General features: G+C 33.7%; 1 protein-coding gene across 1 annotated transcript; it reads right to left on the bottom strand.

Annotated features, from left to right (window-relative positions):
* Positions 1-16577: 16577 nt before the first annotated feature.
* On the bottom strand, positions 16578-17452 carry LOC144567689 (uncharacterized). The gene is made up of 2 exons (XM_078317855.1): positions 16713-17452; positions 16578-16611 (listed from the first exon to the last, which is right to left on the bottom strand). The coding sequence occupies exons 1-2, from the start codon at positions 17450-17452 to the stop codon at positions 16578-16580; spliced, it is 774 nt and encodes a 257-aa protein (XP_078173981.1).
* Positions 17453-18564: the final 1112 nt, after the last annotated feature.

The following is an 18564-nucleotide window of genomic DNA, read 5'->3' as shown; positions in this document are numbered from 1 at the left end:
GGTTTTGATGCCAAAGGAATACTAAAGGTGGACCGCCTTGGAAAGTTTCCTGACATACCCCGTTTAATCCTGAGCTTAAGTTGGCTGTAGAAATTTTTGTTCTACGGTCATTCCGCATCTTAAGCCTAAACGGGTTTTGGTTACAGCACCGCCGAAATCCCAATAAAAACAACATAAAATTCATACAGCAACAACTAGTTCAAACATAGCAATTATACAAACCGTTACAATTCAAACATAAAACACTACAACAGCATACAATTTAAACTAAGCCTTACGAGCTGAGGAACTTGCTCCCTTCTTTTCCTCAGTCTGATGGAAACACGCAGGACACTCCCACTTAGTGAGACGAGTGTTATTCACCGGATCTGCATACGGGTCCATGCAATTGGGGTCAACAGCTTTGCCACATTTATAAGAAAATAACATATCCACCATATCTCCCTTTACGTCACATAAGTAGCACTGTCCCCATTCAGGGGGGAGGGACCCTGTCTACCCAGCCTTCCATCAGCATTTTTCTAATTGATAGATCAAGAGTGCTCATAAATTCTTCATTATTTTTGGGTGAAAACATTTTTTCCAAATTCCTCATCGCGTAGGCTTCAGCCGTCCAAAAATTATTAATAAGTGTTCTTTTTTCTTCACGTTCGGTTTGAGTTCTTCCTCTATTTTTTTCAACTTTGGGTTCCATTGTAATTAGGGTTTCAAATGACAATAATGGATTAGACTTATATTGATTCTAAATAAGGAATGGATTAGACTAATTGAACAGAAATCAACGGCTATTTAGAAAATAATTAAAAAATATTTAAATTATTAAAAAAAATTAAAAATATTTAAATTACCTGTAGCTGTAGTCGCCCTGAAAATCGCCGGAAATCGCCAAAAAAATCGCCTTTAGCTCTTTCTCCCTTCTCTCTACCTTTGAGGTGGGGTGGTAGAATGAGTTTGGAGTGAGGAGAGAAAGAAAAAATCATGTTAAATAGGCACGGTATGAACCCCTAGGAGACCGCCCGTGGGGGGGGGGGGGGGGGGGGGGGGGGCGGTTTGATATACATGCAATTTACTTGAAAAATATTGATATACATGCAGTTTACTTGAAAAAAAAAGTATGCATATTTTTTTTCAAAAATATTGATATACATGCAATTTACTTGCAAAATATATATATATATATATATATATAGAGTATGGCTAACGCGCTTCCTCTAGCATATGGGCCGAAATGCTTCCGGTGAAAATTTGAAATTTCAAAATTCAAAAAGTCGATCTGAACCGTTCATCTCCTTCTCCATATTAATATCTGCTTGGAGACCAAATTTTACATTTTTCTGAAATTTTTTACTATTTATTAAGCCACATTGAAAATCGCTGATCCAACGGTGGCTTAACAAAACAGTAAAACCATTGGATCAGCGATTTTCAAAGTGGCTTAATAAATAGTAAAAAAATTCAGAAAAATGTAAAATTTGGTCTCCAAGCAGATATTAATATGGAGAAGAAGATGAACGGTTCAGATCGACTTTTTGGATTTTGAAATTTCAAATTTCCACCGGAAGCATTTCGGCCCATATGCTAGAGGAAGCGCGTTAGCCGTACTATATATATATATATATATATTGATATACATGCAATTTATTTGCAAAAAAAAAAATATATTGATATGCATGTAATTTACTTGCAAAAAAAAATTATGCAATTTTTAAACAAATATTGATATACTTCAAAATAATTTGTATTGATATATAGATATCATTCGGGTGGGTTTTACTAGGTACCAAACCGCCTGTGAGGGGGGGGGGGGGGGGGGGAGGGGGTTTCCTCCCTAGTAGACCGTTCGTGGGCCAGGTGGTTTGCTTATTTATTGGGCTGCCAGTGGGCCTGGCGGTTGGGTTATTTTTGAAAAAAAACAGAACTGATGGTTATTTTTAAAATTAAGTTTTATTTTTTGAGTATTAATAAAAATGGCCGTGCCTTTTGTTGCTAGACTAAAATTAATTCTTATTTCTGTCTGAAACACTTATTCGTTGCACAAATTTGGATGTAATTTCTTTTGTGGCCGTAGCATATATATTCACAAAAGTTTTATGAGTTTTAGTAAGATAGCATCTTTATGTTTCGAAGTTCTTTATTCTGCGGCGATTTTTATTAATATCCCTAAAACAAATCAAAATTTTAAAAATGCCCCTGTCTCCAAATTTTTATCAAATCTGCCCTGACCGCCTGGAATTCGGGCGGCCCAAAAAAGCCCGTGAGGCGCCCCCCCATCTGGCGCTCCATACCACAAGTGAGGCGCCCCCCCATCTGGCGCCCCACTGCCCATCTAATAAACCCTAAACCCGTGAGCCCCTCCCCCTCCTCTCTGCCTCTTCTCCCCCTCCTCTCTGCCGAAAAAAACAGAAAAAAAAAGAGAAAAAAGAAGAAGAAAGAAGCCCTGCCGAGTCGACCCCTCTCTGCCTCGCACCACGCTCGTCACTGCCTCGCGCCTCGATTCGCTTCTCTCTCGATCGAACAAGTGAGTTTTCTTCTTTTTGATTCGATTAGGGTTTAGGGTTTCGGTTAAATGTGATTAAATGATGTAATGTGATTCGGTTTGGTTTGATTCAATGTTTAGGGTTAAATGTGAGTAATTAGTTGAATTGATTGAATTGGTCGAATTAGTTCGATTGGATTCTTGAATTAGATGGTTGAATTGCTTGATTGCTTAAATTAGATGCTTCAATTGCTTGAATTGGTTCAATTACTCGAATTGAGGATTATGATTTATGGTAAAATTGCTTGAATGTCATATGGTTCAATTTAGGGTTTATAGTTGTCAATTGTGAATTTATGGTAAAATTTAGGGTAAAATTTAGGGTTTATAGTTAAATTTAGGGTTTATGTTTGTCAATTTAGGGTTGAAATTTATGGTTCAAATGGTTGAACGGTTTAAGAATTTATTTTTTGGGTTTATGATTTAAAAATATGCATATTTATTTTTTGAAAATTATTTTTGTGATAGTTCATGAAAAATATGTATATATCAATACAAAATAATTTGAAGTAAAAGTAATTTTGTTTAAAAATGACATATATATATTTTTTATTGTAAGTAAATTGCATGTATATCTCATTTTTTTATTTTTAAAATTTAGGTCTGCAAAAATTTTGTGCGGTTTAAAATTTCAAAGAATTGCATGTATATCAAAATTGTGGACCATGCAAAAACAGTGATTTTCAATAAATCTAAAAAAAGTAAACCCAAAATAATTGCATGTAAATAAATTGCATGTGCATGTATATGCATTTTTTTTGTTTAAAAATTAATTTTGTTTTTTGTAAATTTTTTTTTTTTACAAAAAAAATGCATATACATGCAAAATTAATTTTGTAAAAAAATTGCATATACACCCAAAAAGTAAACCCAGAGTTGTATATGCATTTTTTTTTGTAAAGTTTATTTATTTTCAACAAAATTATTTTTTTTAAATCATATACATGCAATTATTTTGGGATTATATACATTCAATTCTTATTAAAAAAAATTTATATAAATTGTATGTTTTGATTAATATTTTTTGGCAAATGTAGTATGCCTAGAGTTAGACGGTGGGGAGTACGAGCTGAGCCTGCAGAGGGTGTAGATCCTGTGGATCCGAGTGGAGCTGACACGTCCTCGGTGGATCCGACTGGAGAGGGCCCGTCGTCGTATGATGATACGACTGGTAGGGGTTTTGAGGATCCGACTGGAGCTGATGACTCAGGTTGGGCGTTCCACGACTGGGTGCTGAATACCCAAGGATGGGATGCTTATAAAAATAAATACGGAGTTGCAGTAGAGCTTGGCACGGTCAGTCGCCAATTATACCATTATTTGTTGCAGAGTTCTTTGTATGTAGCAAAACTAACATTATTTTAATCTAGGATGGAGCACCTCGTTGGAATGCCGATCCCATATTTAGCATAAATGAGCTGGACCCGGCAGATACAGATGCAGAGGCGTATGGCTCCCACAGACCACGATATGGAGTGGAGATGGAGCATGACTTTGAGGCTGGTGGGAGTTCATCTCAGACTGCAGATGGCTTTGTCTCTGCATTATTTGGCGCACCGCCTCCTTCCACGTATTCTGCAAGCTGGGAGCAAGATCCATGGGAGCTGCGTACACAGCCCGCCAATGCAGAGTCAGCTGCTGGATTTGATCCATGGGCAGCCAGGACAGGTACGCAGCACATGTATACGGGGGACGAGGATGAGGATATGGGGGACGATGAGGAGGATTTGGGAGAGGATGCATTACGAGATGTGAGTCCGCAGAGGCGCGTGCAGCCGCACAGGCATGGCAAGGGCGTAGCGGCTCCTAGGTTGTCTCTATCCGGAAGGAGACGAAGATGATGATTGTAGAGTTTTTGTTTATTGTGATATATTTCTGACTGTAGTATTTTGACTATGGGACTGCTGTATTATGTTGACATTACGTTTTTTTATTTTATGTTCATGTTGGTATTATGTTGTTTGCACTTTGCATTTCATTATTATAACACAGTTCAACAATACAATTAAAGTTCAACAATACAATTAAAGTTCAACAATACAATTAAAGTTCAACAATATAATTAAAAGCTTAACAGTATACTTCAAGTAATTACAATCAAACTAAGAAATTATATTCAAGTAATTACAATTTCTTCACTATTTGCGACCCACACTCCCAGCAGACCGCCTGTGACAGGGGCGGTTTGCTAGGGTCCTGACCGCCTGGGCCACGGGCGGTCCACTAGGGATGCCTATTTATTCGTTTTTTTTCTCTCTCTTATCACTCCAACATCAGTCTACCTTCCACCTCAAAGGCAGAAAGAAGGGAGAAAGCGCTCAAGGCAATTTCGGGCGATTTTCTGGGCGACTACAGCTACAGGTAATTTAAATATTTTTTAAATTATTCTTTAAATATTTTTGGTAATTATTTTTTAAATATTTCTTTTAATTATTTTTAAAATATTTATTTCAATTATTTTTTATATATTTTCTAATTATTTTCTAATTAGCCGTTGATTACTGTACAGTTAGTATTTAATTACGCACATAATTAGCCTTCCTAATCAATTGCTGTCACTTGAAACCCTAGTTATAATGGCACCCAAAGTTGGAAAAAATAGAGGAAGAACTGAAACTGAACGCGAAGCAAAAAGAGCACTCATTAATAATTTTTGGACGGCTGAAGCCTACGCGATGAGGAATTTGGAAAGATTGTTTTCACCCAAAAATAAAGAAGCATTTCTGAGCACTCTTGATCCGTCAATTAGAAAAATGCTGATGGAAGGCTGGGTGGACAAGGTCCCTCCACCTGGATGGGGACAGTGCTGCTTATGTGAGCTGAACGGAGATATGGTGGATATGTTCTTCTGTTATAAATGTGGCAAAGCTGTTCATCCCAATTGCATGGACCCGCATGCAGATCTGCTGAACGACGCTCGTCTCACTACGTGGGAGTGTCCTGCGTGCGTCCGTCGGGCTGAGGAAAAAAAGGGAGCAAGCTCCTCGTCTCGTAAGGCTTAGACCCCAATTGTATGTTGTTGTAGTATTTTATGTTTTAACTGTAACGGTTTGTATAATTGATATTTGAACTGGTTGTTGCTGTATGAATTTTATGTTACCTTTTTCTATGGACTCGACGGTACTGTATTATTTAGTAATGTATTTCAATTTTAAATTCCTGGATTTATTATGAATTTTAATCCGTTTTTCTTCACAAAATTCTTCAAATCAAAATTATAAGATCTATATAAAAAAAACAAAAAAACCATGGGGCGCCCTTAGGGATGGCGCCTCACTTGCCTTATGGGGCGCCCCAGGGGGTGGCGCCTCACAGGGTATTTTGGGCCGTCCTGGGCCCAGGCGGTCAGGGCATTTTTAAAAAAAAAATTGGGAGCAGGGGCATTTTTAAAATTTTGATTTGTTTTAGGGATATTAATAAAAATCGCCGTTTATTCTGTAACTAATAAAAGTAAATATTTGGGCAATTTTGAAATAATAATTAATATAAATGTATAACAAATAAATTTACCCAAAATATATAACACCTATTAAAAATGTGTGCAAATATAATAATTACTCTGTAATTGTTCATTCTAAAATTGCCATCTTTTTTTGGGTTTGTGTTCCCCTATAAATGAAACATTAATTAGCAAAATTATGAGGACTCTAGAAATAAATCCTTCAATAACTTATCAAATTAAAATAAAAAACAAAAGAGGGGATATCCCTATATATCTTTAAATGCATTTCAGATCCATTATATGTTTCCCGCAAAATTAACCTCTTTACTAGATTAAAGACTTTTGTACATCATTAAAGCAATGCTAATGACACTTAAACTGATCAACTATTTAATAAAGTATGGCAGCTTTTAAACAAAAACGGAGATATGATAGCTAAACGTCGACAATATAAAAAGTATCTTTATGTGCTTTTTTTAATATGATAACAGCAATCTAACCACAAATTGTACGGATCCATTTGGAGTTTCATATTCAAACAAATTATGTTGTCTAGACTTTTATTTCAAGAAATATTAAAGTTAATTAATCTTCTAGATGTCGTATTTTGGTGAAATATCCTACTTTTGTTCAAGTGAAGTTTTTTCCATAAGAAAAGGTTCTTCAATAAAACACAAGGAACTCCAATAAAAATGACAAACTAAATTATATATATTTCGATTTCTGTGAAGATGAAAATCAGTTGTAATGCCGTTTTTTTCAAAAAAAAAAAAAAAAAAAAAACAGGGACAGGCATATCATGAGCTCCAATTAAACACATGTCACATATAAATGATAGAACTAAAACAAAAATTGCGCACAACAAAAGAAGTACAGATATTAAAATAAAAATGTTGTACATATATATATTTCGAAAAGAAATATTAAATTTATTTTGTAAATTTTTTATTCCCTAAACATCATCCAATTATTTTGTGCCAACTTTTATTCCGTACTATTCATGTGCATTATACAACAGTCAACCGTGCATTCTACAAAAATCTGTAATTTATAATTGTAAAAATACGCATTTACAAATGTCAAATGTACATTTTATAAGTAGTTTAATAAATGTGAAAATTTAAAACAACAAATGTTCATTTTATAGTTTTTTGTATATTTTGAAATAGTCAAAGTGTGCACACTTTGAGAGTTGGGTGTCAATGGATACGATACGGGTAAGTTGGAATCATTTTCAAAATCATACCCATTCAGAATTGATCTTACTCATACTCTATCCATACCTCTTAAAAATATGCTTTATCCTATCCATATCCATTAAGATTAGCAGGTAACGAAACAATAATGGATGAATAACGATAGTACATATATAATGATTTTTTTATTTTTTCAAATAATCCATCAAAACTTATCATGTCATACGTATACAATCACAATTACTAATATAAAATTAAAATACAAATATGCAATCAATCCTAACTAATAGTTTTCTATGAAGCAAAAAAAAAAAAAAAAAAAAAACAATCTCTTCTAACGGCCATTTTTATTAATACCCTCCAAAAAAAACTTAATTTTAAAAATGCACCTACATGCTATTTTTTTTTTTAATGCCCCAAACAGAGGCGGCCCAAAAATCCCACCAGACCGCCCCAAACAGAGGCAGGCCACACCACTACCAGACCGCCCTTGCCCGGGGCGGTCCTCTTTTTTTTTTTGTTGGAGATCTTAATATTTTTTTATTTAAATAATTTTGTGAAAAAAAAGTTTTCTTGTTTATAGTGTATGCCAAAAAATAAGACATTTGATATATTTATGAAGTGATGTCGTAACTCTTTATAACCTTGATTTGATTTGTCAGTTGGATATCACAAGTTTAACGATAACACTAATTAAGGACTTGGCCTTGATTCTAAAAATAATATTTTATTCATACATAAGAAAATATAGTTAGATTGCCTCAATGATATACATATACACATGAGGAGGGTTCAAATGCACCCTATCTTTCAAATCCTTTTTCTCCGTTTTCAAAGTCCAAATAGTCAATCCGAACCATTAGATGCGATCTATATATTAAGATGTGCTTGGAGACCAAATTTTACATTTTTTGGAATTTTTTTACTATTTATTAAGCCACTTTGAAAATCGCTGATTTTACATTTTCTGGACCATTAGATCAGCGATTTTCAAAGTGGTTTAATAAATAGTAAAAAAATTTCAAAAAATATAAAATTTGGTCTCCAAGCACATCTTAATATATAGATCGTATCTAACGGTTCAGATTGACTATTCAGACTTTGAAAACGGAGAAAAAAGATTTGAAAGATAGGGTGCATTTGGGTGCACAAAAATTTGGGTGCATTTGAACCCTCCTCTATACACATATAAATATATATACATATATATACATGTATTATATTATATATACATATATTATATTATATATAAAGGAATATGCTAGCATGCTACGCGTACCATAGAGGGCCTCCGTGCAACGGCTCAATATTCAACTTTTCAAAATCCTAACGGTCGATCCGAACCATTCATCTTGTTCTCCATATTAATATGTGTTGGAGACCAAATTTTACATTTTTTGGAATTTTTTTACTATTTTTTTAGATTTATTAAAAATTGTTGTTTTCAGCAAATCTGGATCATAAAAAAACAGCGATTTTCAATAAATCTAAAAAAAGATCGTAGTCGTGGTATCTTTTTCACTCAAGATTGGGTCTCTATGCCTAGTGTTATACCTGTGGCTTCAGGGGGTATCCATGTTTGGCATATGCCTGCTTTGACCGAAATCTTTGGAGATGATTCCATACTTCAATTTAGTGGAGGAACCTTAGGACACCCTTGGGGAAATGCACACAGTGCAGTAGCTAACAGGGTGGCTTTAGAAGTGTGTGTACAAGCTCGTAATGAATGACGTGATCTTGCTCATGAAAGTAATGAGATTATTCGAGTAGTAGCTAAATGGAGTCCTGAACTAGCCGCTGCTTGTGAAGTATGGAAAGCAATCAAATTTGAATTCAATCCGGTAGATAAACTAGATAAGGTGAAATAGAAAGATAAAAAAAAAATGCACATTATTCAGTAAGTTCTACCATAATTCAATAAGTTTTACTAAATTGATTGCAATTCAACTCGGCCTAATCTTTTCCTAAAAAAAGGATTGAGCCGACTCAAGTACAGATTTGATGAGAGCATGTGCATGGCTTGGTCAATCCCATTTCCGATAGGAGTGGTTGACAATGGTCCCATTCCTGAGCTATCCATAATAAAAAGTACAAAAAGAAGATCCGACTCCAAGTTGTTTAGGAGTAGTGGCCTTGAATTTCTCGACCCTATTAGTTAGTATTTTAGGCAGGGAAGGGATATAACTCAGTGGTAGAGTGTCACCTTGACATGGTGGAAGTCATCAGACTTCCACTTGACACCTATCGTAATGATAAACGGCTTGTCTCGTCGTGACCTTATATGTATTCTTGACACGTCCCTCTTGGCAGTGATATGTTTTTTATATGTAAATCCTAGAAAATAAGCATAATTCATCTACGAAAGAATTTAAAAACAGAAATCTATATGAAAAAATAAAGAAAGAAGGATCCATCTTTTTCTTATTCTTTCATTAAGACCGATCTTTTCGTAATTCTTATCATAATTGGCTAAAATCACTTTAGTTAGTTAAGCTTTCAAATTCTATTTTTCGAAGATGATTACTTTCCATTTCGAAGCTAATAAAGGAAAGCTTATAAGAATTTGAAGTATCCTTTATTGATCTATTCCATCTATTGAATAAAATAAAGTTATTGATAGATAAGAGATAAGGAAAAAGGGGATTATGTAGCATTTTGCTATCGATCGAAGCTACGTTGCTATGCCATAGCAAGGGTAGTTATACTAATTCGGTATACTCGAAAAAAACTTTTGTTACAAAATGAACGATCTCACAAAGATAGAAAAAAATAGTAGTACAGTAGTTTTCTATTTACTGATCCATCCACTGCTCAGAGGAGCATCCTACTCTAGTCTAGCGTACTACTGCTTTACTTTTTTTAAGCAGTGGTCAATCGTTAGACACTGAAAAAATTATCTTGCAAGCTCAGCAATGTGTGAACGCAATATATTAGTAGTTTATACCAATCATATCTACCTTGGTCCACCATAGTGGTTTATTTTAAATTCTAATTGAATCATGAGAAGTTGCAAAAATTTCAAAATTCTATTTGGACTCGAACCTAGATATGTTCATTACTGCTAAGAACAGCATGTCTCCTAATTTTAATAGAAAACATGGTAACTTAATTTTTTGAATTCATAAGAAGCTATCAAGATTCAAAAATCCAATATTGAAATAAGAATTTTGAAAATCAATATTGGATTTTTTTTTAGTGATATAAAAAAAATACAACATATGTTAACAAATTTTTGACGACACCGTGAAGATCATTTCTACAATTTCTTATGCGAGTTTTTTTCATATGTTATTGAGTGAAAAATAAGAAAATATAACATATGAAAAAAAGGTTAATAATAAAGTTCTTTGTAGAACTTGTGAAAATCCTTTTTTTGAATTGATTTTATTAATGGATTTTCTCTCATATTAATGGATTTTTCTTGTCCTATTAACTTAACGAATTAGCTATTTTCGGAAAAAAAAAATCATATTGAAATTTGACTTCGTGCTCTGAATGAATGATGGTTTACTCAATACAATATCTCTTCGGCAGAGGATATCTCAATCGGGGAAGAGAAGGGGTTTTAAAGAAAGTAAAATAAATGGTAAACTACCCTATAAATAATTTGTACCAAAATGGATTATTATTCTCATACAATTCAAGCTATGGAGTTTCAGGCTTAAAAATTTGGATATTTAGAAACTAGAATTAATAAAGTAGAAAAAAAAATGACTTTGTTTTTTTTCTTTTCAAATTAGTTAGGGTTAAATAAAAATTTGATTGACTCTTTTAATATAATTGCAATGCTTAGTGTGTGATTCGTTAGTTTTTTCTTTAAAATTTAAAAAATAAGAACTGGAAAAGTCAACTAATCCTTACTAAAAACTTTTTTTTAATAAAAAAAAAAACCAACCTATTGCTTCGTATTATCAAGATCCCAAGAAAAAGTCACTATAATGATTTAAATATGAATAAATCATATATTTGTAGCAACTGAAATATCTTCTTTTTTCTCTAATTCATAAGAGAAAAAATTCAATTATTTATTTAATTTTTTTACATAAATATATATAAAATAAATAAATTATAAGTAAACCTAAAACTTGGAATGAGATTTTTTCTTCTTACTTCAAATGAATAAGTTGTTTTGTTTCACTCATATAACTATCTGGTTTAACTCATCAACCTGAATGATGAATAAAAAAATAAGAATATCTATTTAATACATTGAACCTCTTTTTGTTCTTTGATTTCTAAAAGAAAAAGAGGTAAAAGTTCATATTCCAACGAATCACACGTAAAGATATTGATAATACACATAGAGTTAATGATATTTCATAACTAATAGATTGAGCAGCAGCTCGTAGACCACCTGAAAATGAGTATTTATTATTCGATCCATATCCTGACATAAGAAGATCAATAGGAGCAATACTTGAAATGGCAATCCATAAAAAAACACCTATATCGAGATCAGCTAAAACAATACGATACTCAAAAGGAATTACTAAATAGCTTAGTAGAACTGATATGACTGCTATAGATGGTCCAACACTAAACAGACAAATATCTCCTCGCATCTATTGCATAAGTTCAAATCATACAATTGCAAAAAAAATTTTACCAACATATGTGTTATCAAATTAAATAAGGCATCTAAAAGATAAACATGATATCCAACACTGTCTATGTCTTGACTCAAAAGTACGCTACCAAGTAGATTAATTGAATGGATTTAAACAAAATAAATATACGAAATTAGCAAGTGAAAATTTCCAAATTATAAATAAACTTACTCAAGTAACAACTGATCTTTTAGTCTATACTCTATATGACAGCAAGATTTCTGAAATGAACTAAATCAACCACCAATTTCCTTCTTGCAACCAACCAAATGATCACTCATTGATTTTAATTGCATAAATATCTCATGAGTTCACAGAAATATCAATAAAATATCGTTCAAAATTAAGTATTATCTTCTTACATTGAGTTTATAGAGAAATAGAGAGACCGAGAGAAAAGATGAGAGACCAAAACTTGCTTTAATATTAATTTTAAAAATGATGAGAGACCAAAAGGAGAGAAATAGAATGAATTGTTAGTATAAACAATGAAATATTTTACATTGTCTATTTTAATATTAAAACACTCAAATTTTTATTTTTCATTTTAAATCAAAATGCTTTCTTATTCTTTGTTATGTTCATTATATCTCAAAATTTAAAGTTTTATTAACTGTTTAGTTATATTTAATCGTTGATATATATATATATGAGAGGGTTCAAATGCCTCCATGTTTTTGTGCCTCCATCATGCCTCCATCTCTTTCCATCATTTTCAAAGTTCAAACAGTCGATCCAAACCGCTCAACCTAACCTCCATACTAAGATATGTTTGGAGACCAAATTTTATATTTTTAGGAATTTTTTTACTATTTTTTTAGATAGGTACAAAATCAGTAAATCTGAACCATCTAAAAACAGTATTTTTGTACCTATCTACAAAAATAGTAAAAAAATTCCTAAAAATATAAAATTGGGTCTCCAAACATATTTTAGTATGGAGGTTAGGTTGAGCGGTTCGGATCGATTGTTTGAACTTTGAAAATGATGGAGAGAGATGGAGGCATTTGAACCCCTCTATATATATATATATATATATATGTTTTGCCAAAAAGAAAAAATGAACACGTCCATTTGATTTGCTACATTTTGTTCATTACAATGTTATTATCCCTAGTGCGAGTCATGCAATCTCTATTCTATCTCTATCTCTCTGATAATAATTTTTGTATTGATTAACATTGTCTTCTCCTTTGTATTTGTTGGTTTTGCGGAACAGTGATGGAAATAAATGAGACAATGAATTGAGAAATGAACAACTGTATGTCGTTGATTTTTACAGTGAGCTTTTATAGCTGTGATGTACAAAGAGCTGTTGGAACATAACGGTAACTTTTTGAAAAGAATGAGGTATAAAGGTTGAGTAACTTTATTGACTTTAGTTGCTCCCTTTAATGCTCATACTAGCCTATGATGAATAAAATACCGTAATGGTATAATCTGAGGCTATTATTAGTCCCTAATCCTAATTAGTTCTTAACACTCCCCCTCAAGTTAGGCGTATAGATATCAATCAAGCCTAACTTGCCTATATTTTCTTCAAATAATTTCGGATCTAACCCTTTAGTAAAGACATCCGCTAATTGATTCTCACTTCTAACGAATGGAGTTTCAATTTCTTTCGCTTGAATTTTTTCTCTAATGAAATGGCAATCAACTTCGATATGTTTAGTTCTCTCATGAAATACTGGATTTGATGCTATGTGGCGAGCCGATTGATTATCGCAAAACATTTGCATTGGCGTATTAATTTTAATTCCCAAATCCGAAAGCAGTTGCTTGATCCATGTCAACTCACTTGCGGTGGACGCCATGGCAAGATATTCTGCTTCGGCGCTTGATCGTGCCACGACGTTTTGTTTCTTGCTTTTCCATGTGACTAAGTTTCCGCCTACAAATGTGCAAAATCCGGTTGTCGATCTTCGATCGAAGCTACCGGCCCAATCTGCATCGGAATAGCCACACACATTGTTAGAATTATTGTTTCTCATGTAAATTCCTTTTCCCGGGGTCCCCTTTAGATATTTTAAAATTCTAGTAATTGCTTCTAAATGAGGTGTTCTTGGTGAGTGCATAAATTTTCTAATTTGGCTTACCGAAAAAGAAATGTCCGAACGAGTTACGGTTAGGTATATTAATTTTCCCACAAGTCTTTGAAATTGATTAACATCTTCTAAAGGTTCTCCATCCTCAATATTTAACTTGTACCTACCGTCTATTGGTGTGGAGGCCAGTTTGCACCCTATCTTACCGGTTTCTTTCAATAAATCTAAAATATATTTTCTTTGAGAAATAAATAACCCCTCTTTTGAGTAAGCTATTTCTATACCTAAAAAGTATTTTAAATAACCTAGATCTTTAATGTCAAATTGTTCCCTCAATTGAGATTTTATCCTTTGAATTTCTTCTTGATTATTTCCGGTTGATTATTTCCGGTAATTATAAGATCATCTACATATACTAATACAATAGTGGTGTTGGTTCCTAAATTTTTTACAAATAATGAGTGATCGGCATCACTAATTTTAAAATTACAAGAAATTAAATAAGAGCTTAGTTTGCCATACCATGCCCTTGGAGATTGCTTTAATCCATAGATTGACTTCTTCAATTTGCAAACTAATCTATGTTCATTTTCTTTCTCATGGCCGGGTGGTAAATTCATATACACTTCTTCTTCAAGTGTTCCTTGAAGAAAGGCATTTTTTACGTCCATTTGGTATAGTTTCCAATTTTGGTTTACCGCAATAGAAAATAAAATCCTTACGGTATTCATTTTGGCCACCGGTGCAAATGTCTCATAATAGTCTATACCATAACTTTGGGTGTACCCTTTGGCAACCAAGCGTGCCTTGTACCGTTCTATGGTACCGTCACTATTATACTTAATTTTATATATCCATCTACACCCTACGGGTTTTTTATTATTTGGTAGTTGTACAATTACCCATGTTTCATTTTTTTCAAGTGCCTCCAATTCTTCTTTCATGGCCTTAATCCAAATAGGATTTTTTACGGCTTCAAGGTAATTATTTGGTTCAGGTTCTTTAGAAATAGAGGTAAGAAATAATTTATGTGGAATTGAAATTCCATCATAAGAAATAAAATTCTCAATAGGATATTGTACCTTGTATGTTACAAAGTCTCTTAACCTTGTTGACGGTTGTATGGGCCTCGTTGATCTTCGTAGTGGAGTTTCCTCTTCATTAGTTCCCTCCATAGTTTCCTCATTGGTCTCATTTTGTGAGGTTTCTTCTATCTCCCTTTCATTTTCAATTTGGGGTCTATCTTTCTCCAAGAATTCGATTTGTGGAATTATGGATAATTTTTGTGGTTCTTGAATGTTGATTTCTTTTTCAACATTTTTGTAATATGGTTCATTTTCAAAAAAGGTCACATCTCTAGAGATATAAAACTTGTGATTAATTGGATCATAGCATTTATAACCCTTTTTTTGTGATGAGTATCCCAAAAAAATTATTTTAATTGACGTATAATCCAATTTATCTTGTCTTTGTTTGTGTACAAAACAAGTACAACCAAATACTCTCAAATGGTTTATCTTGATTTTTCTTTGATAAAGGAGTTCTAATGGACTTTTATACTCTAGTATAGCACTTGGTAATCTATTTATTAGATATGTTGAGGTAAGAACGGCATCCGACCAAAATTTCTTAGGAACATTATTTTGAAATAATAAAACTCGTGTCATCTCTAGAAGATGACGATTTTTCCTTTCCGACACTCCATTTTGTTCGGGTGTATATACACAAGTAGTTTGATGCAAAATTCCTTTTTGTTTAAAGAAATTTGAAAAATTTTGATTTACAAATTCCGTTCCATTGTCGGTTCTAAATACTTTAATTTTTGCATTAAATTGATTTTCTACGAAATTGTAAAATTCTTGAAAATGTGAAAAAACTTCACTTTTATTTTTCATTAAGTACAACCAAGTTGTGCGAGTAAAATCATCAATAAAGAGAACAAAATATTTGTTACCATTAAATGATTCTATGGGTGCCGGTCCCCATACATCCGAGTGAATTAATTCAAAATGTTTTTCACTCTTACAACTTGAAGAATAAAATGGTAGTCTAGTATGTTTTCCTAATTTACACACCTCACAATTACTACAATCTATCTTTGAAAAATTAAAAATACATTTTAAGATTTTGTCGGAAGGATGCCCAATTCGTCTATGCCAAAGAGTGCTTAGATCATCTTGTCTCTTGGCACTTAGACTAATTTTTTCTTGACTCAACATATAAAGTCCATTCTCTAAAACTCCTTTACCAATCACTCTCTTTGTTATCCATTCCTAAAAAATCACACTCTTAGATGTAAAAATAGCTTCACATTCCAATTCGGTTGTGATTTTACTAATGGATAACAAGTTCGATGAACAATTTTCTAGATATAACACATTTGGTAATTCTTTGGAAAAAATGTTAATTGTACCTATCCCTTTGATTTGCATTTTATCACCATTTGCTACGGTAACATACTTGTCATTTGTGCATTCCTTAAAATTTTTTAACAAGGTCTTATTACCGGTCATGTGGTCAGTTGCACCCGAGTCTAAGATCCAATTTGTTGAATTTAAACTATGAATTAAGTGTGTTGCCATACCAGAATTTTTGCTATTATTCCTTAGCAGCACAGATAGAGACTCAAGCAACTGCCTCATAGGATCCGAAGTAGATGTGGTTGAGTCGGTTTGGTTCGACCCGTTCCCCTGACTTGAGCCCGACTCAAATTGAGTCGCCGATGCCACAAATCCCCTCTTCTCCTTCTTCTCATCGCGACCTTCCCACTGTCTCTTCTCTCCCCCTTTGTTGAAACCCCTGTTCCCCCTGCGATTAGGTCGGAGATGAGGGTAGAGGAACCAGCATCCCTCCCGCCGATGTCCTTCTTTCTTGCAGTGATCGCACCTGAGGGCTGGATCTCCTCTCATCTCCGTTCTAGGGTTTTGAGTGGGTTGAGTTTGTGCTTTGAAGGCTTTGTTTTCAGAAGCTTGGGGTTCTTGCAGGTTCATTAGGAGTCGTCTAGATTCCTCTCGATCAATTGTTGCCACCACTTCATCAAATGATGGCATTTCGGTTGTGAGAAGAATTTGTGACCGGATTGCTTCATAACTCGAATCAAGGCACCCCAGATAAGTAAATATCAGATCTTGATCGGCTCTTTTTTGTATTTCATCGGGATCATCTGTTGGTGGGAGGTATATTTTGAGTTCCTCCCATTTTGTGGTGATTTCGGTTACAAGTTGTGAATTTGTCTGGGTTGTTTGCTTGATTTGTGCTAATTCTTGCTTGAGATTGAATATGTGAGCAAAATTACGTTGTTGCCCGAATCGTTTTTTTGCTTTCTCCCATACCTCTTTTGATGAGTCGGCATACATGAATGGTTGGGCAATTTGGGACTCCATTGTGTTGATTATCCAAGACATGACCATGTGGTCTGTCTGTTGCCATTCCTCAATTTTTTCTGTTTCTTCGGCAGTTGGCTCCAGTGGTTTAGCTGCCACTGGTTTTTTCTTAGTACCAGTGACAAAGCCCAGTTTGCCTCTGCCACTGATACCTATGGTTACTGATCTGGACCATGGGATGTAGTTTTTGCTGCCGTTGAGGGTTATGGATGTGAGTTTGGAATTATCAAATTGTTGAGACATATTGATGAAACTCAGTTTTTCTGATATGGGTGCTGAATTGAAACAGTCTTTGGAGTTTGTTTTTGGGTGACTGTGTCAGTATTTTCTGCACATCTCTTTGGTGGCCTCTTTGAGGCTCTTGATTGTTTTACTGATGGATCAGTGCTCTGATACCATGTTGGTTTTGCGGAACAGTGATGGAAATAAATGAGACAATGAATTGAGAAATGAACAACTGTATGTCGTTGATTTTTACAGTGAGCTTTTATAGCTGTGATGTACAAAGAGCTGTTGGAACATAACGGTAACTTTTTGGAAAGAATGAGGTATAAAGGTTGAGTAACTTTATTGACTTTAGTTGCTCCCTTTAATGCTCATACTAGCCTATGATGAATAAAATACCGTAATGGTATAATCTGAGGCTATTATTAGTCCCTAATCCTAATTAGTTCTTAACAGTATTTACAATGAGAAACAAAAGAAAGCGCTTATGGATTACATATATTGTTAATCCGTTCTCAACCTCAATTTAATCAACATTGTGCAAGTATTTGACAATGTCAACCCATAATTAATTTTTAGATGCCAGGTTAATTAATACTAAAAATAATAACATAGAGGGAGGGACTAAGGTTGCATGAATGATGCTAGGTATAAATATAACGAAAAGGAACAGATTGTTGCAACTCAAATGAACGCAGAGGCGGAACCAGGATTTGAATTTTGGGGGGGCCAAAATTTTTTGGGGGTGTTTCGGGGGTGCTAATCGGTATGCATCTGTAAACAACTGTGTATAAATGGAGTGCTATTCATAGTTTGACTGTGTATAGATGAGCTCAAGCAGTGCTATTCGTAGTTTGATGAGGGGGTGCCTAGCCCCCGCTTGCACCCCCTTGGTTCCGCCCCTAAATGAACGGGTCCAGTTAAAAATAGGGCAAACATGTATTTCAACTATTAATAAAATTAACATCTTAAATTTAAAATTTCAGATTTATTAAACATAAATAAAAAATAAGAAAGTATTTTAATCTAAAATGGAGATATAACAGATTTAAATGTTTTAGTGAAAAACAACTTAAAATATTTCAATAATCATACCAACAATTATCTCTTGAAAACAATAAAATGTAGAG

Source organism: Carex rostrata, chromosome 16, assembly GCF_964058835.1.
Source record: "Carex rostrata chromosome 16, lpCarRost1.2, whole genome shotgun sequence".
NCBI classification, from domain to species: Eukaryota; Viridiplantae; Streptophyta; class Magnoliopsida; order Poales; family Cyperaceae; genus Carex; species Carex rostrata.
The sequence above is the reverse complement of the archived record's forward strand: the minus strand, read 5'-3'. Positions and strand labels throughout refer to the sequence as shown.

Bases quoted from the DNA above. Each gene is read 5' to 3' on its own strand.
- LOC144567689 (XM_078317855.1), bottom strand. From the start codon at position 17,452: ATGTCTCAACAATTTGATAATTCCAAACTCACATCCATAACCCTCAAC. The intron at 16,612-16,712 runs GTGCGATCACTG...GTTTCAACAAAG, and splicing joins AGAGGAGATCCAGCCCTCAG to GGGGAGAGAAGAGACAGTGG.